This window comes from Rhinolophus sinicus, chromosome 9 (genome assembly GCF_057876585.1).
Source record: "Rhinolophus sinicus isolate RSI-liver-muscle chromosome 9, RSI-T2T, whole genome shotgun sequence".
NCBI lineage: Eukaryota > Metazoa > Chordata > Mammalia > Chiroptera > Rhinolophidae > Rhinolophus > Rhinolophus sinicus.
Genome location: NC_142509.1, coordinates 37,105,312 through 37,127,785, shown reverse-complemented (window position 1 = coordinate 37,127,785; position 22,474 = coordinate 37,105,312). Strand labels below are relative to the sequence as shown.

General features: G+C 59.1%; 1 protein-coding gene across 29 annotated transcripts in view; it reads left to right on the top strand.

Annotated features, from left to right (window-relative positions):
* Positions 1–22,474, top strand: part of NCOR2 (nuclear receptor corepressor 2) — a 185,489-nt gene that overhangs the window by 110,147 nt on the left and 52,868 nt on the right. For 28 of the 29 annotated variants that reach the window (XM_088801070.1, XM_074321476.2, XM_074321465.2 and 25 more), the window contains 3 exons: positions 9,083–9,225; positions 10,743–10,915; positions 12,781–12,843. In XM_088801070.1, coding sequence (XP_088657196.1) covers positions 9,083–9,225; positions 10,743–10,915; positions 12,781–12,843 — 379 coding nt within the window. The remainder of the gene's footprint in view (positions 1–9,082; positions 9,226–10,742; positions 10,916–12,780; positions 12,844–22,474) is intronic. The other variant, XM_088801072.1, reaches the window with a different exon arrangement.

Sequence of the window (22,474 nt, the reverse complement as noted above, 5' to 3'; positions counted from 1 at the left end):
GAATCCCTCTGTGCTCCAGCCCCTGTGGGACCCAAGCTCCCATGAGGCCAGCAGCTGGAAAGTCTCTGTCTCTTTGGGGAGTCTCTCGCTCCCGGTGCAATGGATGCCTCTGGGAGACGCAGGGGGCTGTTTCCCCTGGTCTTTCTGTCCTGCAGTCTCTCTCAGCACCCCCAGGGGCCCCTTCTCCAGGTGGCTGGTGGCTGTGGTCCCTGTCCGTGGTCCTGGAGTGGTTCCGTGGCTTTTGGCCACTCGTTGCCAAGGATGGCCATGAGCCCTTTCTTGTCAGCTTGGCCGATACCCCTGGGATATGCCCTGTGCCTCATTTCTCCAAGGTCAATCCCCTCCCCCACAGGGGTGTCGGATGCACATGTGAGTTTTCCAGAGCGCGTTCATTGAGTGCCTGCTGCATGCCAGGGCTGTAAAGCTTTACCTCCAGAGCCATATCAGACTGGGATCCTGCAGGAAGCCAGAGCGAAGGACTCAGCCAGGCCTGACTGTCTCGACACCTCATAGACTGTCCCAATTAAGAGCTGCTGTCGTAGACTCAAGCGAGGTGGGACTTCCGAGGTGCCGGCAAGTGGGCACCTGCCACCTTGTAGCAGGTACATTACCTGAGCTGGCTGGCTCCTAGCTCGGGATGCCCCTGATGACTTCCCCGGTGTTCCCTTCCGTTGCCGTTCCTGCCTCAGTGGGATTGAAACGGGCAGTGATAAGGGGAGGCTGTCTCGGGCTCCAGTCTCAGAAGCCCGGGTCTGACGAGGGGAAGCCCATGGCTCTGATAGTGGGAAGTTATTCTCACCAGAACAGAGGCCTTCTTCCTTCTCCTAACACTGCCATCCATGCCAGAGTGCCTGGGGTAGCGTCCCTGGGCTGTGCCCTCCTGGGGTCACCAGGGCTGAGACTGAGTCACAGACCCTGAGACATTGCTGGCGACCAGCAGGACCTCTCAGACAGCCTGGGGGCTGTGAAAGTGCAGACGCTGCCCTGCGCCCCTCTTGGGGCCTGAGGGCCTGCATTTCTAACAGGCGCTCTGGCCATACCGCTGCTGTGGTCCAGGAACCCTCTAAGAACTTGTGCCTTCATTGGGAGGGCCCCTTGGGCCGCCCCTTGGGGAAGAAAGGGGAAGGGAGCAGGGTGGCAGAAGGGGAAATCCAGGCACAACACAGGCTCACCAGCAGCCCTGACCAACCATCGGGGGTGCTCTGGAGCTGGAATGACCCTTCTGAGGTTTCCCAGGTGGGCTCAGAGGGCTGGGACTTAAGCCACAGGCCACGGACAGCTGAGGGCACTCATGGTGGCTGGGGCAGCAAAGCCCCTTCTAGAAGGGGACCTGGCCAGTCTGTCTTGGGGGACGAATCCTGCTCATTTGCAAACCACTTCAAAGTGCTCGTGACCTGAATACTTTAGCAGTGTGTGCAGTACGGTGCCCCTCACTCAGGTGATACCCCGCCCTGTCGCGCCCTCACTGCACACCTGTACCAACCCGTTGGTCGATCATTCGATGGCTGCATTTCAAAAGCGTGGATGGTTATACAAGTGGAAGGTAGAACTCCTTGGTGAAAAGCATGGGTCGTGGGATGTCTCTGGGCCTCAGAAGTCCTGTCCTGACGTCCACTGCGCTGCTGCCCGGCCCTGCAGCCATCTGGAGGTGGGCGATGTGTGCTGGCCACTGGGAGTGCCAGGATGGCCTTCTGTTTAACAGAGGGTGCTGTCCACCTTCTAGAAGCTTCTCCGTATTCTCACAGAGGGAGATGCAGGCCTGGCCGTAAACATTTGGAATGCCAGCCTCTTCATGCCCACCCCCACCAGACGCACATGCCCAAGCCTTGGCAGGAGAGGACCAAGCCCCCACCTCCTGGCCCCTGGCCCCGGAGATCCAACCCTGGGTGGCTGGTGAACTTGTGGCCTGGGCCATGGCTTGCTTATCCTCTGCCTGAGGTGAATCACCGGCCAAGGAAGGCCAGCTCAGAGCACCGGGTGACGGCATAATGGTTTATAGTTTATGATTCATGGACAAGGGGGCCGAGTTATCCCAACTAATTGCAAAATCGGAGCCCAGGAATGCTGTGGTCACTAGTTAGCCTAACTATGCGGACCGTCGGGGAGCTGAGGCCAGGCAGCAGGGCCGGGCCCAGAGGCAGCAGTGATGGTGGGGTAGCCGCTGTGGCCTGCCGGTGATGGGGGGGCCATGCTGTGGTGGGAGCGTGTCACCAAAGGTGAGTGTTCCTGCTGTACGTAGGGGACGGGGCAGCTGGGGAACAGGCCTGGCCGGTCTCCTCGTGGCCGCCGTCTGTGGTCTTCCCTTCCTGCAGAGCCCGTGCGGGGACAGGAAATGCCTGTCCTGGGCGCCCAGTCTCCTGGCCTGTCCCTCCAGCGGGGAAGTCCAGGGAGGGGACCGCTTCCTCCCTCCGGCTCCCTGGCCTGCACACACCCTCCGTCGCAGCTCTTCCTGTGTCCTGTGCAGCTGCCCCACCGCTGACCGGGCCCTCACCCCCGTCTCTTGCACTTTCCCAGGCTGATCTCTCTTTCTGCGTCTGTTTTCCTGTTTCTCTCTGTCCACTTCTTTCTCTCTCCCATATCTTTTTCTCTGTCTCTCTGTTTCTCTCGTGTTTCTGTCTCTGTCTTCTCTGCCTCTCCATGTATCTCTCTCTGTTTCTCTCCCTCCCTTCTCTCATCCATCCCTCTCTCTCTCTCTCTCTCTCTCTCTCTCACACACACACACCCCCTCTTCTCCCTGGTCCGTCTGGGTCTCTCACCTTCCCCCATCTTTCTTCCTCCCCCATCCCTCTTCCCACCCCCCACCCCCAGCCTCCTCTCCCAGCTCCCTGCTGAGGGCTAGGTGACCTTGTTTTGGTTGCTGTGGCACTCCAGAGGCCTCAGGCAGCTCAGCTCCCATGGGGATAGTATGACCAGGAAGCCTTGTTCCAGGGCAGGGCCAGCCAAGCGAGGTCCACACGGGGAGAGGGGGCAGCCACTGTGCAGTTGGTGCTGGTTCCCAGGGCCTGGCTGCCTCCCTCCCCCCATGACAAGTCTGGCGGGGACATGTGGCGGGCCAGACGGGGCCAGATTGCCTCTAGGTTGGGCTGTGCTTCTGGGTGAGCACGAGCTGCTTGCGTCTTATCCCAAACCACCGCCCATGCAGGGATGGGCCTCCAGCAGGGGGTCAGTCCCACTTCCCCAGGCCTGCGAGAAGCAGCCATTTCTGCCCTGCTGGGGGCAAACTGGACTGGGCGGGATTGCGTCTGGTTCAGGGTTCCTGTGAGCAGATGTCCCTGATCCCCTGCCCAGCTCTGTACTAAGTGGGGACAGACCTCCAGGGGGCTCCTCCTCCAAGCCCACAGTCCCCCAGACATGTCCCTGGGACACTGTTCTCAGGAAGACATCTGGCAGGTGGCCCCTGGGCAGGCCGTACCCCAGGCACTGAGCGAGCTGGGCTCCTGCTTTGGGAGAAGACAAACACGGCCTTCTCATGGGCTGTGACGCGGTGGCGGGGAGACCACATCAAAGGGACAGAAGACATGGATATGGACCATGTGAGCCCCGCCCAGAAAACAGGAGCGCGGATCAGTCAGACCTCGGGGTGAGAGGTGTGGGGCTGACAGACCTCAGTTGGCATCGCAGGCTGGGCTGCCAAGAGTCTGGGAAGTAGTTACCAGGAGAGCAGTGTTTGTGTGGGCCTGTGCCAGCGAGGTCGTGGCAGGAGGGGTCCCAGCCTGCACCGTGTCTCCGTTCTAGGTGATTCCACAGTGAACAAGACAAACGAGGTCCCCTAAACTGACAGTCCAGGGGGTGGGAGGTGGAGCACGCACAAGTGGATGAGCATGATTGTTTCCCATGGTGGTAAGGGCTGCAAAAAGTAAGCCGGAGCCACAACAGCTGATGAGAGGGAGGGCAGCTTCTAGCGAGCTGACCCAAGGCTTCCCTCAGGAGGTGTCATTGGGGCTCAGACTTGAGTCATAAGGAATTGGCCAGGCAGAGCCAGAGGCAGAGTCCCAGGCAGAGGGCACAGCAGGTGCAAAGGCTCTGAGGCAGAGACAGTGCAGTGTCCTCCAGCAGGTGGAGGGCAGCCCTGAGGGAGGTGGGCGAGATGGGCAGGGGCTAGGTCACCCTGCCGTGTGGTGTGGACTTAAGATTTTACTCCTAGGTGGCAGGACAGAATCTGATTGAGCACTTGAAACGAAGCCTTGGCTGCCAAAAGCCCACATCACCCCATAGGCAGGACAGACATCACGGGTGTGTATGTTCAGTGCTGCTCAGGTTTTCTTGGCATGTCGGCAGTGGAGTGCTGCTGAGTGTTTAGCGACCAGCTTTCTGGGAGCGAAGCCCGGATCTGTAGCCCCCGCCGATTGCCGTGGTGTAAATACTCCCCCCATGGCCAGTTCCAGGCTACCACCGTGATGTCACTGAGTGTGGCACTGGGGAGGGACTCACATAGCACATCGTCGTATCCTGCTTCTGCCATACAGGCACAATTGACACAAGAACCTGGAGATGTAGCCAGATGTAGTCGAATAACTGGGGAGTGATGCGTTTCCAGTACTTACCACCTTTGCTTTTGTTACCGTTTCTTTACTTGTAAGGTTATGCAGATGTGTTTCAGTGTTTAGTAATGGCTGAGTGTAACTCCCGGCCAGCAAGCCCTGCACATTGAAGTCTGCTGCTCCCCTGAGCTGGTACGAGCCGGCTGCAACACCTCTGTCTGCTCTGTGTCTTGCAAGAAGACGCCCCTCGGTGAGGAAGGCGGCATCACCTTGTGCTTTATCCCCAGGAGGGACACATGGGCTGGATGAGTGCCAGGGAGGGGCTGCCAGCAACTGGACATGCTGCTCTGCCTTGGTTCTGACCCCAGACCCCACTTCTCACACCAGCCTCGGGCTCCTGGGCTCCCCTCCCCCCACTGCCACGACACGGGGTGTCATGGGGGCAGACCCGTCTCAGGAGGCACGTGAGACAGAGTACATGCTCAGTCCAGTATTTGTGGAACGAATGCATGAGAGGGGGCCTCAGCCGACATTGCTGGGTGTCGGGGAGTTCTCGTGAACTGTCGGCTGAGAATTCCGTCTCATTGCTCCTACCTGGGTTGTTGGCACCACCTGTCATGGGGCAGGCCTCTCATTCCTGGAACTGACGGCCGCATTGCCCTTAGGCATGGAGCAGTCACATCATTCTCAGCTCACCCCTCCACCTCCCGAGCAGGACGCCGTAAAGCCCATGTCGCCTAGCCACGTCCCCTGCCTGGAAGGGCCCATCATCCTCTGCCCAGAGCCTTGGAGACTCAGCTCATAGGCCTGCTTCCTTGTCTCCGTGGGTCAAGGCGAAATGCTCCACGTGTGCAGTGTGCTGCCTTTGTAAACTCATCACCGCAGCCAGCACCTGTCTTCTCGTAGTTCTTCGTCAACTGAAGTGCTAGCCCTGTGTGGTTGGGGACCGGGTTTTCTGTGGCTTGGTGTTCCCCTTGGGGACCTAGAGCGTGTTCGTGGAAGGAATGAACACATGGGTGTCATAATTTGGCTTAAACGGGGGTGAGGAGGAGTCTGTGATCTGCGAGCGGAGTGGGAAGCAGTGCACCTGCCTGCAGGGTCTTGCTAGGAAATGCTGTTGACGTTGGGCGAGTTATTTAACCTCGCCGTGTCTTTGTATTCTCCTCTTTATAAAACAGATAACCCCGGGGTTATTGGGAGGATTCAGTAACTAACAGGTGTGAAATGAGGAGAACACGGCCTGTCAAACGTTTGTGGGGCTCAGTCAGTATTTGCTGTTTTTTTCATCCTGTTTTCCATGCATGGTCTGAGGCTTCGGCACAACGCAGACTCAGTCACCGGCTGCTTGTCCAGTACTCAGTGCTCCGGAAGCAGGGTCCCTTGGGGATCTGAACTGATGTCTCTGGCTAACCATAGATCCGGTCAGGTTTTCCGCAGAGCCGTGCTGTGGTTTGGAGGGGACGTTCCCGACCAAGCACTGGGCATGCAGCCCATCGTCAGCCTGACATGTCTGAAAAACAAAGCGGGACCCCCTTTGTGAGCTGTGGAATCAATGTATATGGGGCAGTTTGGCTTCTGGATCTTCTCCCCGGTCCCCAGGCATCACCTGCTGCCAGTGGCAAGGGGCCTGGGTGTGTCCTATGGTCCAGGAACTACCCCGTCAGCCTCTGCTGGGTGCCGCCTACAAATGCGGAGTCTCAGGCCCGCCCCAGACCCACAGAATCAGAATCTGCATTTTTCCAGTATAAGCAGGAGGTTCATGTGTATGTTCTAGTTTGAGCAGCGCTGGTCTGGAGCAGGCCCAGAGTCTGTTTTCATTAATGAAGTTTTGTTGGGGGGCAGCCGGTTAGCTCAGTTGGGTGGAGCGTGGTGCTAGTAGCACCAAGGTTGCCGGTTTCATCCCTGCATGGGCCACTGAGCTGCGCCCTTCTTAAAAAATAATAATAATAAAGTTTTGTTGGCACACAGCCACACCTATTTGCTTACAGTTTGGCTGCTTTCGTTCACTGATTGTGACAGACTGAAGAGAAATGGCCTGAAAGTAAATACTAGCTGGGCCTAATAGAAAGAGTTGTCCGGCTCCTGATCTAAAGCCCTGGTTCTCAAACCTGGCTGCCTATTGGAATAACCTGGGAATTGAAGCCCACCAATGCCTGGGTCTGACCCCGAGAGTCAGACGTGATTGGTGTGAGTGGGGCCTGGGAGAAGGCCTTCTAAGAGCTCCTAGGGGACCCGTGTGTGCAGCCGTCGGGCTGTGACACCCGTGGCTCTAAATTGCCTGTGAAACCCAGCCAGTGTCGTCTGCGACCTGTGGATGGGGCTGAGGTCCTGAAGGGGAGCCCTAGTAGGTGGTGACGCTTTTTCTGCCCGAGGTTGGCTAAGGGTGTTGAACAGGACAGCGTTCACAAGGCGCTCAGTGTGGTGCCGGGGACAGGGCCATTACTGTTGGCTTTTCCCTCTTCATCATCATCCTCGGGACTTCAGACAAGTCAGGAAGGAGCAGGTCTGTAGAATATGCACAGCAATGGGCGTGTCGTGAACCCCGGTGGGGCTTTTCGGGGCACAGAGGAGGGCTGCGGCAGGCAGACACCTAGCCCAGTGCCGGTGCCGGTGCAGACCCCTGAGGCAGCCCTTGCAGCCACGATGCATTAATGTGCGGCTGGGAGGCTAGGGCCGGCTGCTGCCTGGGCCTCAGTGGGTGGGTAGCTGTACCTGCTAGCCTGCTTTGTGGCGCAAAGATGAGACCCCAAGGGGCCTGGAGACCCCCAACAAGCATAGACCCAAGGGACAATGACAGGTGCTCTGGGAGGGTGGCCTGGAGTCAGGCTCATGTGGCCACTGAGAGAGACAGTGAGAAAAGCTTTGGCGTGAAGCTGCAGCCCAGTGGGTGCTTATTGGCACAGGCACAGCTGAGGGCAATGTTGGGAGACGCCAAGCTCCCTGCGGTTGGAAAGCCCCTGCCCTGGCCTGCCCCCAGCTCTGGGCATCCGGTTCCTGTGTATTCAGGAGCTGGCGAATGTGACAGGTGGAGACAGCAGCCACGCTGGGCAGCCCACAGGGCGGGGAACCCCTCCCTAGTGGGCCACGCCATCTCCCCAGCCCACGTCCTGGTCCATGACTCCCACTCACCCTCTTTGCCCTCGTCAGGCAAGTGTGGAGAGGGCACGCCGTGTGGGAACACACTGGAAAACCTCTGCCAGGCTCCACCTGCTGGGCCAGTTCCAGAAGAGGCTTGTCTGCAGCTCCCCAGCTGTTGAAAGGTTACGCCTCAGTGTTTGAGGGTTTCGGTGGTGGTGGGTCAGGCCAGTTGAGGGGCACTGGCTACCTATCGGGAATCGGCAGACACTATTGGGGAGAGGGGCTGTTCGCTCCTCCTGTCCACTTACAGAACGGGGGGTCCCTTGGGGAAGGGGGCAGACTCGAGCCAGGAGGTTCCAGATGGACACTGGTGCAGCCTTGGGGAGCCACGGTCTGTGCCCTGGCGGCCACAGAATGCCCCTGACTGGCCCTGTGCTCAGCTGCACCCTCAATGAAAGCTACAGGGTCTAGAGAGTGGGGGCTCTAGTCCAGGGCAGCCTTGTGTGTTGATGTGCTTGTGTTCCTGGTACTGAGGAAAGATGGGGGGAAGGGAGCCCCCCCAATATGCTTGAGTTTTTTTCCCTTGGTGTATGACCATGTCCCTAGTACTCGGCGGGTTTGTTTTCATTTCACTTGGCTCAGCCGGAGGGAAAGATGGTCTGGTTTGGCAGCTGTCCTCAGGGCAGACTCGGGTGCTGAAGGGAATCTGTGCGCTTTGAAAGAAATCAGACAGGACAGAAAGGAAGTTGGGCAGCGTGCGGGAAAGAGCTGGCTGCTCCCCACTTCCTCCCGTCTTGGTGAGGGTAGGGTCAGTGGCCCAGTGTGGTTGGCCAGTGCCCGCCTCACCTGCCCTGCCGGCTTGGGAGGACATGAAAGAAAGAGGCCTGCGGAGGAGGCTGGCCTTGCCTCTTTGATCTCCCTGTAGCATGAGCCTGCCTTGCCCCCCAGGGGGTCCAGACCAAGCCCTTGACAGCAGAGTGGGCCCCATCATGGCCACAACCACCATCAACCTACTGTGGAGACTGAGGCTTAGGCAGGTGGCCTGAGCTTCGTGAGGGACGGGCAGGGGTGGGAGCCAGGGATGTATCCCAGGGTCCCCGACCCACAGCCTGCTCCTGCCTGAGGGTGACCAGGGCCCTGCCCTCTGGCTTCACGGCTTCTGTCCCACCAGAATACCTGCACTAGACACCAGCTCTGTGAGGGTTTCCCATCTCAGCCTCCTGGCCCCTGGCTGAGATGTAGGCACACTGAGTACCCCTGCTTTTAAGGGAGAAGCAGCAGAGCACAGAGGGGTTGAGACGGTCACTCAAGGCCACCCACACAGCCACCCACCCAGGGGAGGAGGCAGGAGCTGAAGCCAGGCCTCCCCAGGCCCCGAGGGCGCCCGCGCTGGCAGCAGCCTCAGCCCACCTCTTCGGAAGGGCTGACTCCCTCGTGTGGCTCTCCTCCCGCCAGCCCAGGTGTAGGGCTCACCTGCGCACTGTTTTCCTCTCTCCCCCTGCCCCCCCTCCCGGGCCTGGCAGCAGCAGCAGCAGCAACAGCAGCAGCAGCAACAGCAGATGCCCCGGAGCAGCCAGGAGGAGAAGGAGGAGAAGGAGAAGGAGAAGGAGGCCGAGAAGGAGGAGGAGCGGCCAGACGTGGACAATGACAAGGAGGACCTGACCAAGTAAGTCGGCCGTGACCCTGGGGGCGGGGTCAGCGCTCAGCCCGGGGCCCTGGGGGCGGGGTCGGCGCTCAGCCGGGGCCCTGGGGGCGGGGTCAGCGCTCAGCCCGGGGCCCTGGGGGCGGGGTCGGCGCTCAGCCGGGGCCCTGGGGGCGGGGTCAGCGCTCAGCCCGGGGCCCTGGGGGCGGGGTCAGCGCTCAGCCGGGGCCCTGGGGGCGGGGTCAGCGCTCAGCCTGTGGCCCTGGGGGCGGGGTCAGCGTTCAGCCCAGGGCCCTGGGGGCGGGGTCAGCGCTCAGCCTGTGGAGCCGGGTGAGGACCTGGCAGTGTGCTGCCTGCAGACGCCTGCCTGGAAGGGAGGCGCCTTCTGCTCTGTTCCTGACAGTCCCCCTCAGGAAGCCCGCGCCTCCCCTCCCCCACCCTTTCTTCTCAAACCCTCGGGAGACTTTGCAGACTGATAGCTCATTTGAGCTCCACTCCTGAGCTAATAAATCCAGGCAATGACTTTGGAACTCTGCCTCCTCATCTCCTCTCCCTCCTCAGGCAAGTTTCCTGAGATGCCGGGAGGGGGACAGGGATCAGAGGAGCTGGGGAAGGACTAGGTATGCAGGCAGGCGGCTGCCCTCACCTTTAGAATTATCGCTGTCAGTGTGAGTTCTTGCAGATCAAGGCACAGCCTCGCCTCGGGGCCCTGACAGCCTCCCGTGCTGCCCCAGGCAGGAGCTCAGCCAGCTGGAGAGTCACGCTGAGCGAGGGAGGCGGGCAGGGCTTAGCTTAGCGCCAGGTACCTGGAATGGGCTCAGGAATGTGGTTTCAGAGAACATCTGGCTTCGTTACCCCCTGTCTCCCAGACTTCCAGCGAGGCCCTTCAGGAAGATGGATGGGAGGCGGAGGTGATAAATCCCAGCGGCCCCACAGTAAACCCTCCTGAGTCAGCTTCTGAGAAAGGCTGAGCTCCCTCCGGGTACTGAGGTCACAGTCGCCCCCACATACCTGGCTCGGCCTGCGCAAGACCCTCAGGAGGGAAGCAGGAGACTTCCCTCCTGCATGTTCCACAAGGCACACGGGCCCCTAATAATACCAAAGGCAGTGCTAGGAACATCTCTTTGGGGAGTCAAGTGGCTTTGATTGCTGCCAGCCTGCACCCCCGTGCGGTTAACCCAGTAGTCTGGCAGACAGATAGCAGCAGAGAGCTCTCTCTGGTGTATAAAGTGGTCTTGCCAGCGGCCACCAGCCCATATCCCCATTGGGTGAATAAAATGGCCATCCAGTGAACTGTCAGCCCACGTCTGCTCGTCTGGAGAATGGGGTAATCGATAGCTGCCAGCTCGCACCTCCTTTTTGATAAATAAAGTGGCGTTGCACACAGCGACCAGCTTCACTCCCTCGTCTGGTGATCAGAGAGCCTGGCAGATTGTTACCAGCCAGTGTTCTTCGAGCTAAAGAAACGCAGGTCTCTTGCAGCTGCCGTCCGGTTTCCTGGTTCAGGTGAAGCCATCCCTGTCTCCTTCTCTGACCTTTAGGGACAAGACGGACGACACGTCTGGGGAGGACAACGATGAAAAGGAGGCAGTGGCCTCCAAAGGCCGCAAAACCGCCAACAGCCAGGGGAGGCGCAAAGGCCGTATTACTCGCTCGATGGCCAACGAGGCCAACAGTGAGGAAGCCGTCACCCCGCAGCAGAGCGCCGAGCTGGGTGAGTTCTGGGCCAGGGAAGGGCACCAGAGCATAGCCGGTTCAACACCCCATCTTTAGCTGTGAGCTTGCTGTGTGATCTGGGCAGAGTTCCTTAACCTCTCTGTGCCCCAGTGTCCTCATCTGCACGGTGGTTGCCTGCAACCGTGGGGTGAGCGTTGCAGTGACTGTGTGTAGGAAGAGCCTACAGCGGTGCGCGAGGCATGCAAGGTACTCAGTGGCCGTGATTGTTCCAGAGCTGGGACAATTCCCATAAAAATCCAGATGGACAGTTTGGTTTTGTTGTTAAATCAGAAGAGCTGGCTGCACTTGGCCTGCATTTCTACCAGGTAGCAGTTGCTGGAGCTGAGTAGCCACTGTCCAACCCTGTCTCCACGCTGGTAGGCGCCTGGGTTCTTAGCTTCACTTCTGTGGACCCAAGAGGGAAGACAGAGAATTGAGTAGCAATTCCCAAGTTCGGCCACAGGGGGGCAGCTGATGTGTGTATGCCGTCACTTCCATTTTGGCTCTTTGGAACCCCGCCTCTGCGGGAGCCCCCACCCCTGCTCTGAGGTGCTCCCACCCGGGTCCCTGCCACCAAGATGTCTTTCCAGGGTGGCAGTTGATAGAGGCAATGTGGCATTTCTCACAGGCACCCCGTCCCCCACACCCAGGATCTGTGCCTGCTACCTGGCCCTTCCTTCTTCTGATGGGAGGTAATTAGTACCCATTTCATAGATGGGCTGTTGGAGGCTTAGAGAAGGGTCATTGCCTCTGTAGAGTCATGGAGTCTGTCAAGCTCAAACGTAGTCCCGTTGACCACAAATCCCATGCAGTTCCTTTAGTCTTAGGCCAGCTGCCTTTTGGTGCCAGCTTGCCTAGAGGCCAAGGCCAGAAGGATGCCCTTCAGAAGTGGACTGGTGTGCCTGACTTCTAGGGAAGTTCCTCTGGACCCCAGGCCAGTGTTGGGGCTGGAGCGTGGCTATTCCAGCAACCCCCACCCAGTCTCAGACTTCACAGCCTCCCTCTGGGGGTCCCGTGGGAAGGAAGGGGGAAGTTGGCCATGGCAGTCGAGAGTGGGTGGCTGCCTGTGGGGGTGGGGCCATCTCTCTCCTGAGCTGCTGCTTCATGTTCTCTCCTGCCCGAACTCGCCTCCACTGGTCTGCCAGCCTTTGTCAAGCACATGTTCTGTGCCTGGTGCCCAGTCCACGAAGCTGACATCCCTCGTGCCCCCGCCATGGGGTCTTCAGCAACTTGCAGGGGACGACCCGACTCACATGTGGGGGCAGAGTGCCCAGCAGGGACTTGGCCGCCGGCCCGACTCCAGGGTCAGCCGTGTCCCTTTGAGTCACACGAGAAGCCTCGTACTGGATGAGTTGGGGAGAACTAACAGTCACCCCATGGAACAGGGTTCTTAATCGGGGTAATTGACTCCCCAAGGGACACTTGGCCATGTCTGGAAACATGTTTGACTGTGACAGTTGGAGCGAGAGCCTACTGACATCTAGTGGGTAGAGGCCAGGGTTGCTGCTGAACACCCTGCAATGCTCATGACGGGCCCCTAGCAAGGAGTCCACACTCAGATGAGGTCCCTGCCCATCTGGAGCCCAGGTCCGTCATGCCCCCCATTCTCACACAGTCACCGTACTCCCCAGTGGACCAATGCCGACCAAGTGCATGAAGAGGCAGTTCTCCCAGTTGAGGCCTTGGACCACCATCGTAAAATGGGGTGATTGCACACCTCACACCCCATGGGCCCTGTGAGGCTGGACCCGGTGTGAGGCTTAACCTGGGTGTGACTCCGGCTCAGCATGGTGCCTGTGTGGCCAGAGCTGTAGAAAACGGCCCTCTCCAGCTGCTACCAACGTCCCGTGCCTTCCTTTTCAGCTTCTATGGAGATGAACGAGAGTTCCCGCTGGACCGAAGAAGAGATGGAAACGGCCAAGAAAGGTGAGAGGTGCCTGGCAGCCCTGATGGCCCTCGATTTGCATCCGGGTCCTACAGGTTCCGTGGTGGGGAGGACGTTGACTCATCGGGCTGTCCTGGGTTCTGCTGTGCTCTGGGAGGGCAGGCTCTGCTTCTGGGCTCTTCTCAGATTGGTCCCTTCTCCGTGGAGCCTCAGTTTTACCCTCCAGAAGATGGGTCTGTGTGGCCATGTCAGGCTCCACATGGTGCTGTTGGGTCACAGGTCATGCTGTGCACCCAGTCGGTGGATGGCTCCCTGTGGGGCCAGCACACCCCGCCCTTGTAGGCAGAGCAGTGGCAGTGCACCTGGGCACCTCAGGGGAGGTGCAGAGCCTGCTGGCAGCCACCTGGGTCCAGAGGGTCCAGCTGTACTCCCCTCAGCTGCTCCATCTTGGGGGAGGCTGACAGCTAAGTGCCAATCCCACATCCTCCCACGGGAGCCGCCTGCATGGTCATTCGAGCCACAGTAGCTGGGTCCTTACTTCCCGGCTCAGTGACCTGTCTCTGGGCCTCAGTTTCTCTGTCTGTGAAATAGGAGGGGTATTTGGGTTGGCCGTGAGGAGCCCGAGGATGGGCCCTGCAGTGTCCGGGCTATGTCAGTGTGGATTCCGCCATCTCTGGAGACCCTTCAGCCTGCCCCTCCCTCTCCCATGCCCAGTACCAGGAGGATGGGTGTGTCAGACCAGCATGGCGCTGACAGGAATGCTGGGGCTGGGGTGGCATCTAAACCCTGTTTTGCCATTTCGCTCTCATTTATCTTGACCCCCAGCCCTGAGAGGTGGGTCTTGTTTTGGTCCCCATTTTCCTGGCAAGGATTCGAGGAGCAGAGGCCGAGGACTGGCGGGTCCTGGAGCTCGTGTGGAGGGGCCAGGAGCGAGCCCTCCCCGCACATTCGGCTTCTTTGTGCCCAGAGCTCCAGGTTGTGACTCAGGAGGGAACAAACAGATGAGAGAACAAATAAATGGTCTTGCTAGCGAAAGGCCTGGGCACGTAGCGGCAGCATGTATTGGGACAGTGGGGCCTGGAGGCTGAGACCCTGAACCGCTGGGCTGCCTGCCCTGGCTCGTCCCCCACCCTGGGGGCAGGGTGCTGAGGGGCCCAAGTGTCTGGCCTGGTGTTTCAGAAACTGACCAGAGCAGCCCCAGACCTGAGCAGCCCTGCCCCACCTCCGACCCCTCCCCTCCCCTCAGGCGCCTTCCTCCAGCTCCCGCCCTCAGGTGAGGCAGGCCTGGAGGAAGGGCCCAGCTGGACCTTCAGCGTCACTCAGGGGAGGAGCCGCTGGCTTCACCTTGTAGGTTGAGGCCCGTAGCAACTCTGAGGATTGCTAATGGGGAGACCCCTGGGTATTTTCTCTAACTGTTAGGACACAGGGGTGCTATCAGCCCCCTAAGGGGCCATATAGTTGTTTTTCTCTGTCTTCTGTGTCCACTGTGTGGTTTCTATATGGATTTCGCTATCAGGTGCAAAAGAGGCTTTATTAAAATTGTGTTATTTTTTTCCCCCTGTTATTTAATTTTGGTAAAATACTCATAAAATTGACCATTTTAACCATTTAAAACTGTGCAATTCAATGGCATTACATACATTGCCAATGTACATTGTGCAGACAGGCCCACTGTGTAGCTCCAGCACTTTCTATCACCCCCGATGGAAGCCCCGTCCCCACTAGCAGTTCCTCCCCCACTGCAGCCCTGCCAGCCTCTGGCACCTGCTGACCTGCTCTCTGTCTGTGTTTGCCATCCTGGACCTTCACGTGAGTAGGGTCATACAGTGTGTGCCCTTCGCGAGGTGACTGGCTTCTGTCACACATCGCGTCCTCGAGGCTCATCTGTGTTGCAGCACGTGTCACTGCTTCATTCCTTTTCCAGGCTATGCCATATTCCACGATGTGGACAGACATGGCACATTTTGTCATCCATTCATCTGTTGGTTGATGGACGTGTGGGTTGTCTTTACCTTTTGGCGATTGTGAATAGTGCTGCTGTGAGCGTTTGTGTGGAATGCCTGGGGTTTTTAAGCTCACGTGAGTCCCTGGGGTCTCGCTGTTGGCAGTGACGTTGCCCCGGGATCCACCCGCCAGGGAAGTAAGGGCTCCATGTGCGTGTCGCAGGCCCGGCCTCTCACTCCCTGTGGGGTCTTCTGTTCTCGCGGCAGCCCCAGCCCTCTCGCCCGGGAGTAGAGATTGGCCAGGTTGTCGGCTGCCTCTCCCTCCCTTTGGGAAGGACATGTCGGGCACTGGGAGGGCAGCGGGATGACTCACCCCGAGACACGAGTGTGCCCCACCGAGGTTGGGTCCTCAGTGGCAGCAGTGAGCTCATCCTGGGTCCTGCCCATGAGCTGGCAGCATGAGTCCCCCGGGGACCATGCACGCCGAGGCCCTGCTCGGTGACATTTGTAATAATGCGATGAGCGCCGGCGAGCTCGTCCGCTGTGAATTACAGCAATCTGGACAATTACCGCTCAGGGTGCCTACTGATGCCTGTGTGTTCCAGGCTGTGGAGGGGGGAGAGGGGGGTGGGGAGGCAGGTGCTGGCAGCCTCAGTGACTCCTTCTCAGCGGGGGGGGGGGGCACTAAGAATGTTCCAGGGCCTCCTCCCTCGCCGTCAGAAACCCAGGAAAGGACCCAAGGCGGATGGCATCCACCCTGCTTCTACCCATCATTTAAATTGACCCAGTGCCTCACCCTCTGTAGGGCAGGGCCTTCCAGAAGTGAGCCTGGCCTGGTCCCTCTCTCAGACGTAAGCAGCCTGTGTCCTGGGCCTTGGGAGCACAGCCTGCCCAGAGCACTCTGCACACTTCCATCAGCTGGGTCTGCAAGGACGAGCTGCAGAGGGTCCCCCTCCTCCAGAGGGGAACTGGACCTCAGCCTCAGGACCTTGAAGGGCTGTGACCTCAGGCAAATCAGTCAACCCCTCTGTGCCTTAGTTTCCTCACCTGTGCGGTGGGAAGGAGAGTACCATCCACTGCATTCGTTTCTTGGGGCTGCCGTGACAAAGTACAAAGTGGGCAGCTTCAAACAACAAACAGGCGCTCACAGCCCTGGAGGCTGGAAGTCCAAAATGCAGGTGTCAGCAGGGCCGGGCTCCTGCCCGTCCTCCTCCAGCCTCGTGCGGCTGCAGGCTGGGCACTGTTTGGGTTGTAGACTCATCTCCAGCCTCTGTCTTCACGTGGCCTTCGTCCCTCTATGTCTCTGTCCAAATTTCCCTCTTCTTAGAGGGTCCCGCCCTAAACCAGCATGACCTCATCTAACTGGGTCACGTCCCTAAGGCTCTTTCTAAGTAAGGTGACACTGACAGGCTGTGGGGCGACATGCTTCAACCCAGCACAGCCACCATTCTGGGGTTTTGGTGAAAGAAAACGAAGAGCTTAGGGCAGTGATGTCTTAGATGTAATGTACTCAGCTCCCCGTCACTATTCGTCACTAAAACCAGCCCCTTCCCACATGCCCCGGCCCTGCCCATCCCCGTCTCAGCCTCGTTTCCCTAGTTCTCTAAAATGTGGCTGTGATGCCATCTCCTGGGGGTGTCAAGCGTTAGGAGCCACGTCTGTACGGTCCTTGGTATATAGCACACAGACGCGGGAGCCTTTCCTCCTGGCTTTGAGTCCCAGCTCTGTCCCTCACTGTGTGGGACCCCGAGTAGCTGGCTGCACCCCTTGGGGCCTCTGTGCACCTCAGGGAGGTGGGAGGATGTGAGTGGCCTGCTGGACAGGTGTAAAATGACACTTGTAAGGTTCTACAGCGCGGGGTTTCCACCTGGCCCAGGACAGCTCCCCCAAGGAGAGGGCTTTTGGGCTGACACTCAAAGCATGGAGTACTGAGTAACAGTAACACTCTTGAGCAGTTCTCAGTACTTTCGGGTGCGTGGGAACTGCACAGGTAAACTGCTTTACCTGTGAAGATGCTTCGTCCCCACCAACCTTATGAAGAAGGTGCTCATACTAGTTCCTTTATCCAGATGAGGAAACAGGCCCAGAAGTCATGCAGCTGTGAAGTGGTGGAGCTGGGATTTGAACCCAGGCACTCTAGTTACAGGGTAGGAATGGGCTGGTGTGAAGGCTGAATGAGTTAGTCCGCAAGCCCGGCTGTCATGAATCAGATAGCAAGGAGGGAAGGACACCCCTGCAGAGGGAACAGCACATGCAAAATCCCCGTGGCAGGGCAGTGTGATTGAGTAAGAACCTGTTGAAACCCTGAGAGTGAGAGGGACAGAGGCAAGGGACAGGGAGGCCATTGGGACCCTGGCCTTCCCAGCTGGAGCATGGAGTTTGGCTGTTACCCTAAGAGCATGAGGAGGTGGTGGGGTAGGGAACACGATAGCTGTAGGGTTCCAGGTAGGCAGGTGGGTGCCTTCCTTCCCTTCCTGTGTGTATCGGGTCAGGGCTGCCTGCCCTGGGGCTCACTCCAAGTGGGGACTGAGCATGTGCAGAAAGCTGCCTCCCCAGGAATCGGGCAGCCCCAGGGAGCTGGCTGAGCGCCCTCGGGCCCAGCGCCACACTGGGCAGGAGGGGCAGGCCAGGCGCTGGGCCGGGATGTGAGGCTCTAGTTCCCCTGGGAAAGGTCAGCCTGGCCTGGCTCAGAGTCTTGACCCAGCCATGCTGGGAGGCCCAGGGCCCTGCTGGCAGCTCCTCCCCACCCCTAGCCCCCCTTCTCTGGTGGGCAAGGTGCCAGCTGTGGAAGGGGTGGGAAGCCCCCCGGGTCACACCATTCCGGACCAGGAATAGGCACTGGCCCAGCTCCTCCCTGACCTCAAGTGGCCTGCCTGCTGAGAGGACAGAGGGTGTTGCAGGGCCAGGCCCTGGTGGCCCCAGGCCAGCCCCAGAACTCTCCCCCAGTAACTCCAGGCCAGCTCTGCCTGCGGACTCACCCCCTTTCCTGGGGAGTGAGTGAGAAACCACTAATAGCTTTGCCCCTCCAGAGTGCTGGGTGTGTATATTGGCTGGTTTAATTAGTTTTCACGGATGAAGAGTCTGAGGCTCGGGGGGTAGGGGTGAGCCCCCAGCCACAGAGCTGCCTCCACTGCAGGTACCGAGGAGAGGGACAGCCTGAGTGCTCGGCCTCGCCAGCCGTGCACACATTCACTGATGCTCACGGAGGTGCAGGTGTGAAGTTGTCTCGATGGGATGTCAGGGCTGGAGGGCGTCTCAGAAGCGTGTGGTGCAGTGCTGAGTACGCAGGGCCAGGAGCTGCTGGGCCGGGGTTCTGGGCGCAGGTATCAGTGAGGGCCCAGCCCGAGACAAGGTACCTGAGGAGGGTTGATGTACAGGGGCAGGGTGGCGTTAGGCTTCTTAGAAGGGACAGTGTCCCAGGGGACTGCTACCACCCTCGGGCTGGTGACACTGCTGTGGAGCAGCCAGGTTTCGGTCCTGTTGCCTCCCGACCTGGATGCTTCTGGCATGTGGGAGATGATAGGCTGCCGTAATGATTCAGGAGAAAGTCGGAGTTTTTGAATGAACTCAGGGGGACAGCCAGACCCAGGGACAGGCTCCAGACCCCTCTCTTGTTCCTTGTCAGCACCCTTGAAGATGAAGTCAGGCATCTGCCAGCCCTCCTTCACCCCCCAGTAGGAAAAGCCACACGGAAGTGTTCGAGGCGTGCCTTCAGGGAAAGAGTCATGTGGCAGTTGATGCCTGTGACCACGTGGCAAGTGCTCACTGGTTGAGCTCCTTGTGTGGGTTATCTCAGTCCCCCATGGGACCCTCGAAGTGAGCTTTCCACATGTGTGTGCACACGTGTACACACGCACACACGACTTCAGCTTTGAGATGTGAAAACCAAGGCCCAGAGGCTGAGTGGTGAGCCGGGGCTTATAGCCCGGGAGCGCTGGGCTCGGCTCTGCCTTATAGGTAAACAAGCATAACGCGAAACTTGGCATTTCCCAAAGTGTTAGGCAAGGCACCAGTGGATTGTACACAGGTGGTTTTTTTCATTTTAGTAAATGTGTATTTTATTGTGTGCTAGGGGAAGAGTAGCTATCTCACTGCGTCTCTATGATTTGCAGCCATAATTGCTGAAGCTGTGGCTAAAGGAGGCATCACAGCTTATTTTAAAAAGAATAGGCGGAAAGGAAAAGGTAAGTCAGGTCCAGGTGTGAAGTTGTCTCAATGGGATTTCAGGACTGGAGGGCGTTTCAGAAGCGCTGCCGCGCAGTCAGCGCCCAGAATGGTTCCCGACGGAGTGGCTGAGTCCCTGTCGTGCCCACCCAGGGCTTGGGGTTTCGGAAATAAGGAAGTGGCATGACTCAGGATTATGTCTGCTGGATTTTTTCCCCCTCCATTGATAGTGTTTTGGGAAGAAAATTTTGTTCACAAACTGGAGTTTGTTTTGGAACATGGTGGTTGGCGGGATGCGTGTGGAGGGGCCCCCCTTACAGGCAGCCTGTGCTTTTCATGGAGAGAAAAGAAAGCTTCAGGAGTTGGAGGGGCCGCTGGGGTGGCGAGAGCCCGTGTGTTTTCTGGTGGGGCGAGAGGTGTTGGTTTCCGGAGAGCAACTGTGATGTTTCCAGGACCGGTGGCGATGTGCCCACGGGTGCTAGAAGGGCACCCACCGCAGTTTATCTGAACTCGGTGGTGGGGTGGGGGTTGGCTGTTGGTGCAGTTTCCCAGGGGAGAGAGCTGTCTGTGGCAGGGACTCTGAGAGGGTGGCAGCTTGGAAGGGACAGTGCCTCTCTCTGGGGGCTGAGTCACTGCTCCTGTGAGAACGGTTTGTCACAGGTCCCTGGATGGCATATGAGAAGCTCCCGCTGAGGGTGGCCAGTGTAGCCAGCGGCCAGCCTGAGACCCCCCAAGCCACCACCCCTGCGGCCACCCCCTGCTCCTTCACCTCATTCCATGCTCGGAGTCCGTGACTCAGACCTCCTGGCTTGACTTCCTGTCTTGGTCAATTTCACTTCCTAGTTCCTGCCTCCTGACTCTTCAGAACGAAACTCCTTCCTTAGAAATTAGAAGTGGGGTCGGAGAATCCAGACCGCAGGGGACATTGGCAGAATCTGCCGTCTGGGCACCATATGTGGGCACACTCCCGGGTGGAGAGGTGGGCACTCCTCCTGCCTCTTCTGGGGAAGGTCAGGGCACCCTGTGGGGGTAAACCCTCAGCCCCCTCCTCTTTTGGGAGCTCCTTCCCAGGAGCCCTAGAGAAGTAGCAGATACCTGTGGGACACCCAATAGGCCTCCAGACCCAGAAGCGTGGAGTGTCTGGAGCTTTGTTCATTTGCCAAGCGCCTCCCGCAAGCCTAGCAATTGTGGTTGCCAGAGACATGGCAATCAGAGGATAATGGAACAAAGGAGCTAATTTCAGGGAGTGGTAAGTGCTCCAAGGATGACAAAACCCTATGATGGCAGAGTGACTGGGACCACGACTTTGGATAGGTGGTCAGGGAAGGCTGCTCTGAGGAGGTGTCACTCAGTTAAGCTCAGAGCTGAAAGAGAGCAGAGGCGGATCTGTGAAAAAGCCATGCAGGCAGAAGGAATAGCCAATGCAAATGTCCTGGGGCACATTCCAGGGCTGGGCTTAAAGATCCCAGTGAGTGGTGTGAGTGAGCAAGGGGAGGGGTAGGAAGCAGGCCATACAGGTGGGCGGGGCTGGCTCCACACTGAGCCATTGGATTTTGTTCCAAGAGCTTTTGGGTCCTCATGGGAAGACTTGAAGCAGAGCAGTGACAGGATTGAATTGGCATTCTTAAAAGCTGGCTTGTAGCGCCCTGTGGAGAACTCAAGTCTAGGGTCTCTGACACGGATGGGGTCTTCTCTCCTCTCCGGCGTAGTCCCCCAGTGCAAGGGCTGGTGGCACAGGCTGGGGACTGGGTGCTTCTGAGACCTGTGGTCTGTTCTTGGGTTTCCATGGGCAGGATGGAAAGGCTGAGGGCTAAAGGGACAAGCAGGTCAGTGACCTCGGAGCTGGAAAAATCGGTTGTGACCTGGATCTGGCCCCAAAGTCCAACTCAGTTAGCTTTCAACCTCCCAGGAACTGCTGGGACACCCGTGGCAGGTGTTTGTATGGGGAGCAGGCTGACCTGGTGGTGGGGGGTGGTTTTCTGAGAGGGAGGAGAGAGGCGCTGGCTACAGAGAGCAGCCTAGAGCCCTTTGGGAACTCCAAACCTTACCCCCCACAACAGATGGTTGGAGGTCTCTTTGCACTTGAATAGTCTCCTCAAAACCTGTACTTCCTCCCCCATTGCTAAGCCAGCCCTGTCCACCCTGGCCTGGCTGGTAGGTGCTGAAGGAGTGTATGGTCCCCTTCCAGCCTTCGCCAGACGCCCAGAGTCCCCCACGGAGGGCCTGGCTCGTCTGAGTAGCATCAGGCCTGGTTGTGGGCAGACCGCAGGTGGACCTGGCGCAGGGGAATGACAGTGGAAGACGCTGTTTGCTCCCGTCTGCCGGGGTGGAGAAGCTGTTTTTCTGAACCCTCATCTGTTCTTACCGCTGCTGACGCCGCCACCGCCACAGACGGGGAAGGGGGGGGGAGGCCAGTGCCAAGTTGGCCCGCCCCTTCTGAACCTGGGCTTCTGCCACGCTCCCCCGCCCGCTCCCTCGAGCCTTCGTCTGGAGGTCACATTCAGCCCTGACGCGTCTCTGGGTCAGGCAGCAGGAAGCTCGAGCGAGGCCACTGGGGCACCGCGGCCCGTTGGGCTTGGGTCTTTGGACTTTGTCCAGCAGGGGCGTCAGGGTCCAGGGTTGCAGGCCAGTGCCCCTTGCTGAGTGCCCGCTCTGAGCTCCTTGTGCCTGGAGGAGCCACAGGCAGTGTGAGCCCTGGTGACGCCTGGCACAGGCCACCAAGAACACAACTGACAACTTCCCATCGGCGAAGGGCACCTCACTCACCCGCAGCAGCGGGGTGCGGGGTGGGGACAGTGTCAGGGGTGGCAGTGCTGGAGCCTGGGCCAGGCTGGCAGCAAGGAGCTGCCTCACCACCCTTCTACGGAGCCAGCCTCCGCCTGCCTGCGGTCCCTCCCCCTCCCCCTCCTCCTCCCCCTCCCTTCTCTCCTCCCTCCCTCCTCCCCCTCCCCCTCCCCTCCTCCCCCCTTCTCCTCCCTCCCTCCCTCCCTCCCTCCCTCCCTCCTCCCTGGCGCTGTTGGAGGAGAAGGATGTGAGGCTGAGCTGAGCTGAGCCGCCAGCAGACGCCAGAGCCGGCACCGCGGCCGCCCAGCCTCCCACCTCCCAGCCCGCGGCTCCCAGCTCCGCTCCCTGGAGCATCCTCCAAGCCGTATGTTTCCGGAAAACTTGGCCGAGGGGGAGACGCAGATGAGAGGATGTGAGTGAGTGGCCCGGGGAGGGGGGGCGGTGGGGGGGTTTGGGCCATGGTGACAGGGATGGGGGGCCATGGCCATCAGGCAGCCCAGGGTCGGGGACTTAGGAGTTCTGTGTCTGTGGATTCCCACCCCCGCCCTTTCCCTTGGAATCCCCTCCCCTGCTTTTCTGGCTGTTGTGCTGGAGCTCTCGGGAAAGAGGGTAAGACCTGGGTATTGGGGGAAGCCTTGGGGGTCTTGGTTGGAGCGAGCCAGAGGTGTGTTCTCCAGGTGGACCGACGTGGGGGTGGGGGCTTCAGCTGGGTCTGAGTCAGGTGGTCTCTCAGGCATGGCAGGATCTAAAGTGCTTCTCCCTCAATCTGGGGTTCCCAGAA